We start from the raw sequence: 14,849 nt of genomic DNA on the forward strand, positions 1-14,849 counted from the left end.
TTCCCATGAAAAGTGCTGGTATTCCAGTTCTTGCGAGAAGCAGCACAATGTTCAGTAAGTGCTGCTGATCCCTGTATCAGGAGTGACCTTCTCGCCATCTAAATCTACTAGAAACCTTTGAAAAAACTGCACTTTCATGTGCTTTTTCAATACTTCTATTTTAGCTGCAAAAATTTATTGTTAAGGAAAGGTTGTTTTAATTCCCCAGCTCCTAGAACTGATCAGATGGCAGATGCAATCTAAAGGCTTCTGCACTGTCAGGTGGAAACAAGCCATGAGGCTCTACAGGTGCGACTGCTCCAGGGGAAAGGGCTTGACCTGTTCTGGTTTTGCAACCTGTTTTTTCACAAGGAAATAAAACTCAAACTCACAAGGGTGAGGGGAAAGAAAAGCATAAAAATGAAGACTCTGCAAGATGAGTTGGAAGAGAGAAAAAACAGTCCCAGAAAACTGATAGAAATTGTGACTGTCAGCGAAAGGATACTGGACCACAGAGAAAAGAATGAGAAGAAATAAGGTGACTATGAGTAGAGAAATGAAGCAGCTTGAGATGAGAAGTCAGAAGTGGAACAGGGGATCGGACTGGTAGTGAAAGAAGAGAGTAATATAAGAGAAAGAGAAGATGGACTCTTGACATGGATCCTTGAAGTAGCAGACTAAGCAAAGAGAACCAGAACAGAGGTTGGCGGTGGCAAGAACCCAATACGGCAAAAGAGGTAGGGATGAGCTAGGATGATGTTGACAGAAACAGGGTGCATTCAGTCAAGTAGGAATAAAAGGCAGGAGCGCCTGGTGCTCCCTAAAACTTACTGCCCCTCTCCAGAACCTGGAGAAGAACTCAAAATTCCTGTTTCTGCATTTCTGCTTTTAGCAAATGACTGAAAATGGTCCGGTTGGGTTCATGTCTCATCCGAGGTAGTTCACAGCAAACAATCTGCCAGAGCTATCCATGACAGCTCAAGCAGAGAAGCTTGGAGTGGGAGACTCTAGCATCCAGTGCCACAGAAAAACATCGTGGGTTCCAAACCACTTCCACATAACAGAATTTTAATGTTTTAAAGTTTAGTCTTTTACAGATCTGAGAAAACACACACAAATTTTAACAAGTCATGTAAGAAGAGTTACCATACAAAGTCAAGTATGCAGACAAAAGAACTAGCAAAATGACATGCAACCTGACGGGTTTACATTTGTGAAGAGTCTTCAGATGATTTGCCTATCCTCATAGACCTCCTTGCCTCTGACCTGTGTGCTCAGAGCTCACATATTGGGCAGATCTACGATATTTAACAACAGAGCAATTAGTTTATAACTCTTGAATGCTCAGCTCTGTGGCTGTAGTACTGCTCTTGACAACGTTTTATGTGCCATTATCACTTGGATTGCCTTTAGAAAACCAGGGAGGTTTAGAGCTGTTTGAAGGTCCAAGTCCTAAATGCTTTAAGTCCTACTAACTTTACATTTCACTCCAGAAAATTGTTTCATGCAGTGTTTAAGCAGCTTTCTCTTAAATACGCATTCCCTCCACTTTCAGACACACGTAGTCCAACTGTTGGCTTGCATTTCACTCATCTCTCAAACAGTTTGAAGCTAGGCTTTCTTATTCGTATTCCTGTAATGCCTCTGAGCTTTAATCATGGACCAGGACCCACTAAGCTGGCAATCAGACTCAGCAATTTAACAGACATCATTAAAAGAAAATGAGAGGTATGGTATGGGAACAACTGCGTGGTATTTAGCACTTTTAGCATATAAATGAAACTGGGATAATAGCCCTGCCCTACCTTACAGCAGTGCTGTGAGAATAGATACATTAAAGATTAGAAGGCACTAAGATATTATAGTAAAAGCGACATGATAAGCATCTAACCAAATCCTTGAAATCAGAGGGAGTTTTGCCTAGCAAAAAGCTCCTGGATGTGACCTCAAAAGCAGGACCTACCATGAGAGAGAAGAATCTCTAGAAGCATTTGTTACCCGCCAGCACTGGTGGCTACAGTCGATAGTAAAACTCCCAGCTATGACCTGGCTGATGCTCAGTGTGCTTGAAAAACCTAACGGGTTTAATGTTCATATATAACAAAAATTTAGGGTTTGATCCAAAACTCACTGAAGTCACCTGGAGATTTTCCCTTAACTCTTGTGAGCTTTGGATCAGAGCCTGCAAGATTACACGAGTCTAATACTTAATTCAGAGCTGGAAAAAAAACAAGTCACTCCCCCAGCAGGGACTCAGAGGAAAAGCAGGGTATCTGAGAATATTTTATTTCTTTCGCTCTGGGATCAGTGACTAAACATATAATTAATACCACCAGTTTCTCTATAGTTTATTAATAAATAAATATATGGATTCCTATCTACATACCTGGCTTTTTTTTCCCTTTCTGTCCTGGTGCCACTTCTGCGGGTTCATGAGTTTTCTTCATCAACATGGAGAGAGTGGCATCATGGGTCCGAAAGAGATCCACAACTTTATATAAATCAACGTCTGTGATCAGATCGCAGCTTAACACCAAGACATCAGTCTGTCAAAGAAAAAAAAAACCCAAACCCTTCAGAGATACAAATGACCTCATATGGATCAGCATTTGAGGACTCAACAACAAATACACCTCTAATTTTTTTTTTCCTTTTTAATTTAAAACAAAAAAGCGTCCGACATACTCAACAAGAGTTACTGTTTTTTACCAGTTCATTCTTCTTGAGTCCTGCTGTTACTGAATTAGTTATTTGGTTAATGCTTATCCAGCTCTGGACCATCTAAACTGCCATCAACTGCTCCTGAGAGAGGGAACTAGGACACAGAAGCCACAGCTTTCGGGACTGCCATGAAATTCTGCAGTATTCACAACAGCTACTTTTAGTTACATAATGGTGTAGAAAAGAAATCTTTCTGAAGAAAACTTTTTTAGCTGACCTAGCATCTGGCTACAAACCACTGGAAAAGATATTTAAACTATGTTATTTTACTGAGAGGGGGGAGAAGCAAAGACTATCTAGGATGTGATTTACTCAGTAATTGCACTGCGATGGTGGGCTCCGTTTAGAAATACATTTCCTAAAACCAGCAATACCCCACGTAAAAAAAAAAATAAAATAAGAGGAAGTTAGGTCCTTCTTAATAACAGGCTTGTATTCAACTTTGATCTCAAAGGATTCCAAAGTGCCTTAGAAAGTATTTAAGAGAACTGCCGCAGATGTCACAGGAACATTGTCACATATTGAGCGAGACGTGGCAGCTTCATTAACCACGCACCTACTCCAGCTAAAAACCCCTCACTTCGGAACAATTTTCTGTATTTCACATGGGTTGTGGAATACGGTGCCAAAAATCTACTAGTTCAGCAATTATCTTCATTTAAACTAATCCTAACATAATATTTGTACAGCATGGCCTACAGAAAAGTAGCAAGTTTCCACTTTACTTTTTGTTAATGATCAACCTCCAAAACTCTTCTCAAGAAGATAGTGTTTCTTTCTTGACATTTACCATTTTCACTCTCCGTGCTGCCATTTGCTATGGTAAACCTCCCTGCAGAGCGTGACGCGGCTTCCTAGCTTTGTCTTTTTAAAACACATTATTTAATAAGAAGAGCACTAGAAAATACTTGGTAAAACCTGAGTCAACTCATGGAGGATCAGTAGTCCTAGTCCTACTTTTAAAAACCTGGTTTTCAAAGCGAATCAGTTCAGCATTGACCTTTTATAACAGAAGGGTTTATTATAGAAAGGTTTATTTTACAGACTTTATCTCATACTAGGAGATTCCACACTGTAGGTGAGACTGAGGTCTGGTATTTACATTACTTGACAGGTTCTCCTATAAACATGAAGCATCTCATGTGTTTACCAATAAGTCCTTGGAATTCATCACGTCACAATGTTAGAGCTGCTGATTTGGCATGCTGAGCAAAAGGTCAAGCTCTTCAATTTTCATTTGATTTCTTCTCACTTTACTGAGAAACACCTGGCTGCTTTACAGGAAGGAACGATGTGTACGTTGAGAATTTTACACATTCAAAACTGGACTTCCATCACCCCTTTTAACATGTTTTCAAAATGTGTATTTTATATTCTGGTTTTGCCCAGGAAAAGTGTTTTAATTATCGCTTCTCTAAAACAAACAACAAGCACGCATTGGAAAAAAAAAATCCAAGCCACTAAAGCAAGTTTCTAGCGCTCCAGAGCAGCCCTGCTCCAACACTGTGATGTGTACAAAGAAAGTAAGAAAAAAAAATGTCCTACTTGGTATGGAAGTAAATCTCTCGCTTCGTAACTGTAAATAGCGAAGAAACATACTAAATATCCTGGAAAATCCTACAAAATTTTCAGATACCCTGTTTTAATAAGGGCACAGATGAGTTATAATATTTGCAGAAAAAGCCAAATGGTATCCAAGATCCATATAAACAGACCTGTACTTTTCAAATTCAGTTTGTAGAAGGAAGAGATCGCCAGCTTCAGATCTAAATGCATTCATTCCAGTGGTGGAAATAATAATAAAAAGAGAGACAGACACACCAATGGATGTATCCCAAGGAATAAGCATCTGGACTTGTAAAACAAACCTTTTAATTATTTCACATTTTACTAAATGCTTTATTCTGTCATTATAGCGAAAAACCCAACACGCGTTTCATAGTTGTGAACAGGCTTTTTTCTCCTCACTATAGGACAAGCTTTTTGCAAAAACTGAATGCAAGACCCCTGAGGAGCATACGGGAACAGAACCACCAAATGTCTGGTTGCCATCTGTTCTACCCATTTACTCTCCCAATATGTAAATAAACGTCAGTGAGCGCAGGGACCAGTGAAACACACAGTTGCTCTGTAAAGCCCACATTTCTGCCTCTCCTCCTGATGAGCAGAGCTGTGGCCTCAGAAGCACGCTGAGAATACACCATGAAAGGCTCTTTTGGGACTTGACAGCCTCCCCTTTGAAACACACCCCCTCCCCTTCATAAATAAAGCCCTCACTGTCTAATGGATGCACTTTTTTCCAGTGTACAACTTCTGAAAGAATAAACTAATGGCTGAATGAAAAAATAAACTATCCTAGAACCTCAGCAGAAATGTGTGTTTTTCTTTACGTTTTTAGGGTGGGTGTAGAAGAAAGAAAATAAATGGTAGAGCTTGTGGGTTTTTTACATATATACATGCCAAATAAATACAGTGCACCTTTCCCAAGGAGCCACTGATACAAAAAAGAGGAGTACGTACTTACTAGTTGCGCTCATGTGCTAACAAGAGGTATGTGAACGTACTTGACTTCATGAATTATGCAAACACCTCAGTACACACACACATACACCTCTTAATGAAATACATGTAACAATGATTACATCAACCCCAAACTATTATACAAACAGATGATAAGAATCAACATGAACTGATTAAAAAAAACCAGCAAGCACGCACCCCAAGCAGAACCACTGCAAACGAAGAAAAGCGCACGCACAAATGGACTCTCAACACCCATTACAGCCTTGGGAAGGACAAGGCAAGGTTCTTAACTCAAGCAGGACCATTGCACGGATGGGGCATGAAACAAATGCTTGGAATTTCTGGCATCCTCCCGCTCTGCCAAACTCTGTATGTGCCATTTTGTTTACTACTTTTTATGGCACACAGAAGCCCTCGCCACAGACCAGGGCTCTACCACAGAAGCTGCTATTCAGACCAGGTGAAAATAGCATCAAGCATAATAAAAGAGAACAACAAATGACTTTCTGTTAGGGAACACAAGGCAACCCTGCAGTGCTGCTCAGGTATAGAGACAGCAGCCCTAGCTTACTGGCAGCACAGCTCATGGTTTTTTGTGAGCATCACAAAAATCACAGAATCATAGAATAAGCAGGTTGGAAGAGACCCACCAGATCATCGAGTCCAACCATTCCTATCAAACACTAAACCATGTCCCTCAGCCACAGAAAAGACAAGAATGCGACATTCCTTGGAAGAGTCACTTAGAATCATAGAATGGTTTGGGTTGGAAGGGATCTTAAAGACCATCCAGTTCTAAGCCCCCTGCCATGGGCAGGGACACCTCCCACTGGATCAGGTTGCTCAAAGCCCCATCCAACCTGGCCTTGAACACCTCCAGGGATGGGGCAGCCACAACTTCCCTGGGCAACCCGTGCCTTACCACCCTCATCATGAAGAATTTCTTCTGTAAATTGAAAATCTTCCTCAGATTTGCAATTAACACGCTCAAGTTCAGAACGAAGACTGGGCTGCTGATCAGTGGAGAAAAATCATAGAATCATAGAATCACCAGGTTGGAAAAGACCTCTTGGATCACTGAGTCCAACCATTCCTATCATGGTTGATAGGTTGAAAATTAGGTCCTGCAGAGATAATCTCACCTAAAATTTGAGTTTCAGGACCACTCCAGCTGTCGCTGAACAGTGTTCAGTCAAGTCAAGTATGGTAACATGGTACCTAAGGCCTCCAAACCTCTGCTCTCCCTTTCTAGCCCTGCCTATCCGCACCTCACCATCAAACGTTTCCAAACTGTGGAATGCTCAGATATTATGCGATAACATACATATTCAATCTGGATAAATACAACAGTAACATACAACACCAAGAGATTTATACAAAATAGGGGAAAAAAAAAACAGTAAAAAAAAAACCTCAAACCCAACATGTCAACAATTATATTGAACCCAGCACAATATGGAAAATCTACACAAAAACAAGACCAAAAAGCAGAATGTTTCAAGAACTCAGTTCGAGACATGCAACTTAAAAATAGAAAACATGTTTTCAATGAAGCTAATTCATACCACAGATCAAAAGATGGATGCAATTATATGGTATAATATACCAGCAAAAATAAAAAGCCTGGGACTTTATCACACCCTGCATACAAAGGCAACACTAAAAACTCTTAAAATCGGCAATAACTGCTGGATCCCTTCTTTTCAAGCAGGAGATATCAAGGTTACCACAGATAGCTGGCAGCAAGTGATGAATTTTTAGTGGTATTCCCTATGCTTTTTCTATCAAGTACAGACAAGGGCAGGACCTCACAGCCTAAACTGCTGATGGCCTCAAAAACTTCAGACTAGAAAATGAGAAAACATGTGTTGCAAGGAAATCTCCAATTTGAACAAAATCAGTCTCATCAAGAGAAAGAGGAAAACAAATGTCAGATTGCATTACAAACAGAAAAGCAGCAAAACATCCACAAGCAGTAGAACCAGCTCCTAAAAAAACTGAAGACAGATAAAATGTTGAAGTAAACCACTCAAAGTTTCCAATTGCACTGTATTACAGCTGAGACCTTGACAGGAAAAGAAAAGAAAAATCAAGAGATTAGATAGACTCTGTTCCTACACTCAGGCTAAGAGAACACATGCACAAACAGAGAACTACCCATCACTTCCTGCAGTGTCACCATAGAACAGGGGAGAAAGGAACAAGTTATAATTACTGCTGGAATTAAGACTGAGTTTTATACACAATAGCCTGGAACTTCACCCACATGTTGCATTAACAGTGGGGTTTGTGTGTAATGCTTTTATTATTCTGAAGAGTGGAAAGGAAAAGAACAGTTTGGCTGTGGGCAAGCGCTTCGATTGCTCGTTAGCACGCTCCAGGCAAAGCCAAAGATACCTCCCAGCAATTGCATTACTCACCACTCTTCAGATCAGAAACTTACATCCAAGGCTTTAGAGAATCCCCTTTTATCTCAGTCTTCATTTAAGAGTCCTCCAATTTCCACACCTGTGACCTCTTTGAAGCTCTATGGCTGCTGCTGTAACTGGAGCAGGGAACCTCATTTATTTTTTGATGTCTGTAGAATCTTATTAGCTACCAACTGAAATGGCTGCCTTTGGCTGGGGATTCCCACTCTGCTTTTGTCATGTCCTTGAGAGTAAGATTCAGAAGAAAATCATGATTTAGGATTTTGTTAGTTTACCTCCTGTGCACCCACCCTGCAGCAGCAAGTTTGCTGTAGACCACCACCTTCCTAACTCTTCTAAGGACAAAGGGCATTGGAGGCACAGGATGTCACTCAACCTGAAAGCCACCAGCAACTTCTCATTAAAAGACAGAAGAAACATTTTTTTTTTTCTAAGACAGTGCATAAAGTGAAAGAAGTCTCAGGTGGGAGCCAAGGGAGTCTCTTCTAATTTCTTGGATGGCCCTGAATTCATCAGGTGAGGATAGCTTGAGGCAATGTAAATGCCTTCACACACGTAACCTGTCAGCATCACTGTTTATCTTCTCAGAGAAAGCTGGAAGAGAGATGCCAGAAGCTGGGGAGGAGTCTTAACCCCAGCTCCATCACATGGTTCATCCTATGCATTGTATCAGATGGGATCATACAATGAAAACACCATTTTAGGTTATCTTTCTATCTCAAGAGCTATCATCCAAAATCAATATTTTTAAATTTACATACATATAAGCTAGGAACAGGAAAGATATTCAAGCCTGGAAGGCATCCTGTCTCCTCCCAAGAGGAAGCCTCATTACCTACTGCTCAAACTGACACGTGGGGTGGAAAAGGGTATATTTACAGTTATTATCAACCAAAAGCAGAAGTTTAGAGATGAACACAAGTCCATAAGCTTCTTAAGACTACTTTCAAAGCAGGACATTGATAGTATGACACTTACTGAACTGTAAAACTTCAGGTCTGGAACGTAAGCCTTGTGATCCACCTCTTCCTCTGGCTCCGACTCCTACAATTTTGTCCTACTTACACAATACTCTAAAAATCATTTTCCCAGCTTCCTCCTCCAACCACACTACCTTTCTTCACTGTTCCATTTTCTGTCACATCCAGCACAAGCTGTTCGTCCTCCTTTTGATAGCCTATCCCTTCCACTCACCATGCATTTACCAAGTCTACTTCTTCCTTTTATCATTAAAGGATGACAGCCCTATTACCTACTTGTATCGTCTAAAGGATGTGGACTTAGGGTCTGCTGGATTTTGGTTGATTGTTTTAGGGTTTTATTTTGTTTGTTTTAATAAAAGAAATCTACTACCCTTACACTTATAGAAAACTGCCAATTATCAGGCTATCAGTGTGCCAGGGCACCAGACTGATGCAGTGACACATATTATCCCATCTTGTTAGGCTCTCTCATTTGTCTCAGGACAGGAGTCATCTCCTGGTTTTATGTCCCAATCCTAAGTATGCCACAGAGGTGACTGGTTTTCCCCCATCTAAAGGCATTCAGAAAGCATGCACTGTCACTCAGGAGAAATATGTGTGCTAAATGGTTATGGTTGGACTCCATGATCTGATGGGTCTTTTCCAACCTGGTGATTCTATGATTAAGCTCAGGGGAGCACCCCATAACCCAGGCCCTGGATTCACCGGTTCACGGAGGGTGAACCTGGCAAGCTGAATTCCCCCCTGGCTCAACGCACTGCACAAACAGATCCCTTCTTCACAGGCAAGAGAACTCCAGAAACAAACGGTGCTTTCCTCGTCCCTCCAGTTCCTGGCAGGCACGTTTCCAGGCCTTCCTGGATGGCAGCACTACCAGACCCGCTGCGCAGCCGATCTTGGACCCTGCCTCACACGAACAGAAAGGAGAACACCACGGTCAGTCTCCGCTTTCAACAGCAGCAGCGCAGCAGGCTCGCTGCCAAAGCCCAGAGCTCAAGCCCAGGCTTAACACTTAATGTAAGCAGAGCCTTAGGCAGTCAGGTGCTGCAGTCATACAAACAATAATAATAAAAAGTAGTCCTAATGGAGCTCAACCGGCTCAACTTATTGAAGAGAAAGAAGGCTTTTGCCCACAGCCCACAGTTACCTAAACAGCAGAAGATCTCTCAGCAACACAACAAAAAGCAGGCACGACTGGATTCCGTGGCTATAAATCAGCGTTCAAGGTAGAAATAAAAGTCGAAGTGTTTCAAGAGGGAGAATAAAGATCATCTGGAATAAAATACAAAAGGATGTAATAGACTTTTCATGTACTAGAATGTATGAATAAGGACTTGCTGTTTCAGGAACGCATTCACTAAGTCATCCATGAGCTTTGAGGCTAACAGCCTGAATTACTGTGTGCAAATTCCCTTACAGCCTAGAGGATTGTAATGATTCCTTGCAGTCTCAAACCAGACTATAAATGAAACCCAAGAAACATACAGCATGTATCGTCAGGAAACATTCTGCCATCCTGCAGCTTGTATCAGCACAATCTTAAGTCGTGAAAAACTGGTGTGAAACTGTTTCCAAGGTCAATCCCGGTCATTACACAAAAGCCAGCCCCAACTCTGCTCCGATAGAAAACCCAAACACTAATCTGCTCCACAAAGCACGAGCTCAACAGGACCAGTCACTGTGAAGCACAGCTCAGTGGCGTTGCCGCTTCACATCAGCCTGCACAGAACTGAGTGTCCACACGCGTGAAACGTGATCAGCTTTGTTCAGGTGGTGTTTCCCTGTGAAAACAAATCACTGCTACGTAGAAGGACTGGTTTGAACCACAGATTCCTATACCATCTTCCATGCAACACTATTTCCTCCTCTAGCACCACTCCAATTTTTCTAATGACATTTGGTCTGCAACAACTGCTGATGTAACAAACGCTTTATGAAAACTTCAAAACCTTCACTGCTTTTTCCAGCATTATTAGTCTACATCTAGAATTGCCACTGTCTTCCCCAAGGAGCAAAGAGCATTTATACTACAGAAAAATGCCTAAATTTGCGTCAAGAAAATCTGAATAACAATTGTTCATCCCTTTCCAGCACAGAACCACAAACCTACGTAGGTTCCTCAGTTAACGTAACATGACAAAAATGCAAAATAAATCCTGGGCATCCTACAAGTCCACTGATCTTTCTCGTGGCTTTCACCAAATTCAACATTACACTGCCATTATCAGCGTTACAGGACCGTACCAGAATTCAAACGCAGACGCAAGGACAAACCCTCGCAAGCACAGTAACTACATGGGTCGATGTTTGGCAACCTCTCCCTCCCACATCCCTGAATAACTGGAGCTACGTACTTAGTTTAAGACGCACAATTGTGTTTGATCTAAACAATTCCATTCCCTGTTTCGAAGGATGGATGCTCAGTAAGGACCGTCACCTGTGGCAGGGTAACTGTGAGCAGCACAGCCCACAGCTGCCAGGAAACGCCCCGGCCTCCAACCAGGGAAGGGCTGTTAAGACCTAAACATGGGAAAAACATATAAGTTGAAACCACGCAGGCTAGAAACAAAGCAAAAAGGCTTCAGATAGCAGGGAAGGAATGTCATTCCAGAACAAATGTGCAAATAATCAGTGACTGCCTCTTCGCAAGTAGCAAGCCAGGGAGGATTCAAGTTTCCCGGGGAAAGGCTAAGGACGTACCAAGTTACAAGCTAAGAATTAAGAAAACATCAGACTAAATGCTAACTTAACATCCAAAACAAGGACATCATCAAGGCACATCAAAGAGACTCTACACAGCTCCAGCTCCAAGGAGTCCAGGGTGACACCAACATCAGTGACTCCTTCACACCAACATTCATTCCCAGCATGGGGACTCTTGTTCTCCAGGCTTCTACGCAGCACAAGGCTTTAGTCTCTCCCCTGAGAGCATCAAGGAAAGACGGCAGCTGGACATAGATTTTTTCCCCACACTCTTCGTATTTTATTCTCTCTTTATAGAATAGGACGCACAAATTCATTTCCCACAGACTTTTCAATTCTTTGAATATTCATCATAGAGTGACTTTTGAAAACTACAAATTTGAGTTTGACTTACGTAAAAGGCTTTCTGTGCCTCATAAGATGATGATAATAAAGGACACTTAACTCTTCTTTGCCTTCACATGCCCATGGTGTTAAAGACAAAAAGTGCAAAATGTTTTTTTGAGATTATCTTTACTAAAGCTGTATTTTTTCCTCAACACAGAGCACAGCAAGTTATTGACACAAGACCGTATATACTTTAAAAAGAAAAAAATTAAGGACAATTTACAAAAATGAACACTAACTTGTGCCCCTCACTCCAAGAAAGACATTGAGGTCCTGGAGCGTGTCCAGAGAAAGGCATCGGAGGTGGTGAACGGGCTGGAGCACAGGTCTTATGAGGAGTGGCTGAGGGAACGGGGGTTGTTTAGCCTGCAGAAAAGGAGGCTGAGGGAAGACCTTATCACCGTCTTCAACTCCCTGAAAGGGGGTTGTAGCGAGGTAGGTGCTGGTCTCTCCTCCCATGTGACAGGCAATTGGACAAGAGGGAATGGCTTCAAATTATGCCAGGAAAGGTTCAGATTAGATATCAGGAAAAATTTCTTCACCAAAAGGGTTATTGCGCATTGGAAGGAGCTGCCCAGGGAGGTGGTTGAGTCCCCATCCCTGAAGATGACTAAAAGACAGCGAGATGGAGGTGCCTAGGGATAAGACTTAGTAGTGGACAGGTATGGTTGGACTTGATCTCAAAGGTCTTTTCCAACACAATGATTCTATGATTTACTTCCCAAAAAAGAAAAGTCGTAGTAGGTCATACAAAACAGGGTGCTTTTAGACAAATGGTTTTAGCTGTTTCTGCAAAGAGCTAACTACGTCTGCAACTGGAATGGGCTGAATTTGTGTAAGTCATCAGAGACCACATTGGGTGTAAATGAAAACATATACTGTAATACAGAAGAAATGCTGACAATTAACTTCTACACGGAAATGAGGTACTGGTTAACGTAATGAGCACAGGTCTCGGGTCGCCAGGAGTGTGAAAAGGATAAGGACCTGCAGTGGGAGATGCAACAATTAAAACCAAGAGGCATCTTGGGTCCGTCAGTGACTCTTTCTTGCAGGACACCCAAGATCTTCACATTATTTCTTTTCCTGGATGTATAATGGAACACACCCTCTTTAGCCGACAATATGCACAATAGCAAATGCCCGAATAACCACTCTAGATCCTAACCTTAGGAGCTAACTGACTCATTCAAACCTCTGGTTTTTTTAACCATGATCCCTAGTAAACTCTGGCAGCAAAATAATTAATTTAATGAGCTACATTCTTCTAAAGCTGAGTAACTTTAAAAAAAAAAAAAAAAAGACAAACCCAACAACCAACAACTGTTGAATTCTCTAACTCTTACCCTGCCAGGAAAAACAAAGATCAGAGCAAAGTCCCGAACACATTCATCAAACACACCATCAGGCAACTCTATATCATTCCCCCCAGCAACATCACCAGCCTGAGCACCTGCCAGTAGAGCTGCTTTTCACTAAGACAATCAGCTGTGCTTTGGGAACAGGACTCGGGCATACAATCTGCAACTCATTTTGTCTAATGCCTCAATGGTAGCAGCTTTCAATCAGAGATAGAGAAGGAAACAAGATGCTACATATTCTGAGATCTGCTATCCTATGCATCTGCTTTTTCCCAAGCAGCGCTAACAATACTGGTAAGGCAGAATGAAAATGGCAAGACAGCAGCTTTCACTTGCAGTTTACGAACTCAAGTAAACAGTGTTTTCATAGAATCATAGAAGAGTTTGGGTTGGAAGGGACCTTAAAGATCATCCGGTTCCATCCCCCCTGCCATGGGCAGGGGCACCTCCCACTAGATCAGGTTGCTCAAGGCTCCAGCCAGCGTGGCCTTGAATACCTCTACGGAAGGAGCATCCACAACTTTTCTGGGCAACCTGGGCCAGTGCTTCACCAACCTCACAATAAAAATATTTCTTCCTAACGGGTAATCTAATCTTCTGTCTTTCAGCTTAAAACCATTACCCCGTCATCCTATCCCTGCACTCCCTGATAAAGAACCCCTCTCCAGCTTTCCTGTAGCCCCCTTTAACTACTGAAAGGCTGTTATAAGGTCCCTCCACAGCCTTCTCTTCTCCAGGGGGAACAACCCCAACTCTCTCATCCTGTCCTCGTATGGGAGGTGCTCCTTGGATCATCTTCATGGCCTCCTCTGGACTTGCTCTAACAGATCCATGTCCTTCCTGTGCTGAGGACTCCAGAAGTGAACACAGGACTCCAAGTGGGGTCTCACGAGAGCAGAGTAGAGGGGCAGAATCACATCTCTCACCCCGCTGCTCACGCTTCTTTTGATGCAGCCCAGGACACAGTTGGCCTTCTGGGTTACAAGCACACATTGCCAGCTCATATCGAGCTTCTCATCTACCTACACCCCCAGTCCTTCTCCTCTGGGCTGCTTTCAATACATTCTCTGCCCAGCCTGTATTTGCACTTGGGATTGCCCCAACCCCAAGACCTTGCATTTGGACTTGTTGAGCTTCATAAGGTTTGCACAGTCCCACCTCTCAAATCTGTCAAGGTCCCTCTGAATGGCAACCTTTCCCTCCAGCATGTCGACCACGCCACACAGCCTGGTGTCACCAGCAAACATGCTGAGGGTGCACTCAATCCCACCATTCACGTGTCCAACAAAGACGTTAAATGAGACCAGTCCCAATACCAATCCTTGAGGATGCCATTTGTCACTAGTCTCCACTTGGACGTTGAGCCGTTGAATGCAACATTTTGAGTGTGATCATCCAGCCAATTCCTTCTCCACTGAGTGTTCCACCTGTCAAATCCATGTCTCCTCAATTTAGAGACAAGAATGTCATGCTGGATAGTGATAAATGCTTTGCAAAGATCCAGGTAGGTGATGTCAGTTACTCTTATCTGCTAACGCTGTAACTCCATCATAGAAGGCCATCAAATTCATCAGGCACTATTTGCCTTTAGTGAAATGAAATTGGCTGTCACCAATCACCTCCTTGTTTTTTCATATGCCTCAGCAGTTTCCCGGAGGACCTGCTCCATGATCTTGCCAAGCACAGAGGTGACACCAACTGGCCTCTAGGTCCCTGGGTCTTACTTTTTAAAAAATGTGGGTTACGCTTCCCCCTTTCCAGTC

At 42.4% G+C, this 14,849-nt stretch overlaps 1 protein-coding gene across 2 annotated transcripts in view; it reads right to left on the reverse strand.

Annotated features, from left to right (window-relative positions):
* Positions 1 to 14,849, reverse strand: part of EIF2B3 (eukaryotic translation initiation factor 2B subunit gamma) — a 104,292-nt gene that overhangs the window by 78,527 nt on the left and 10,916 nt on the right. For both annotated transcript variants that reach the window (XM_069862972.1, XM_069862973.1), the window contains exon 4: positions 2,366 to 2,525. In XM_069862972.1, the coding sequence (XP_069719073.1) occupies positions 2,366 to 2,525 (160 nt within the window). The remainder of the gene's footprint in view (positions 1 to 2,365; positions 2,526 to 14,849) is intronic.

This window comes from Phaenicophaeus curvirostris, chromosome 8 (genome assembly GCF_032191515.1).
Source record: "Phaenicophaeus curvirostris isolate KB17595 chromosome 8, BPBGC_Pcur_1.0, whole genome shotgun sequence".
In the NCBI taxonomy this organism is placed as follows: domain Eukaryota; kingdom Metazoa; phylum Chordata; class Aves; order Cuculiformes; family Cuculidae; genus Phaenicophaeus; species Phaenicophaeus curvirostris.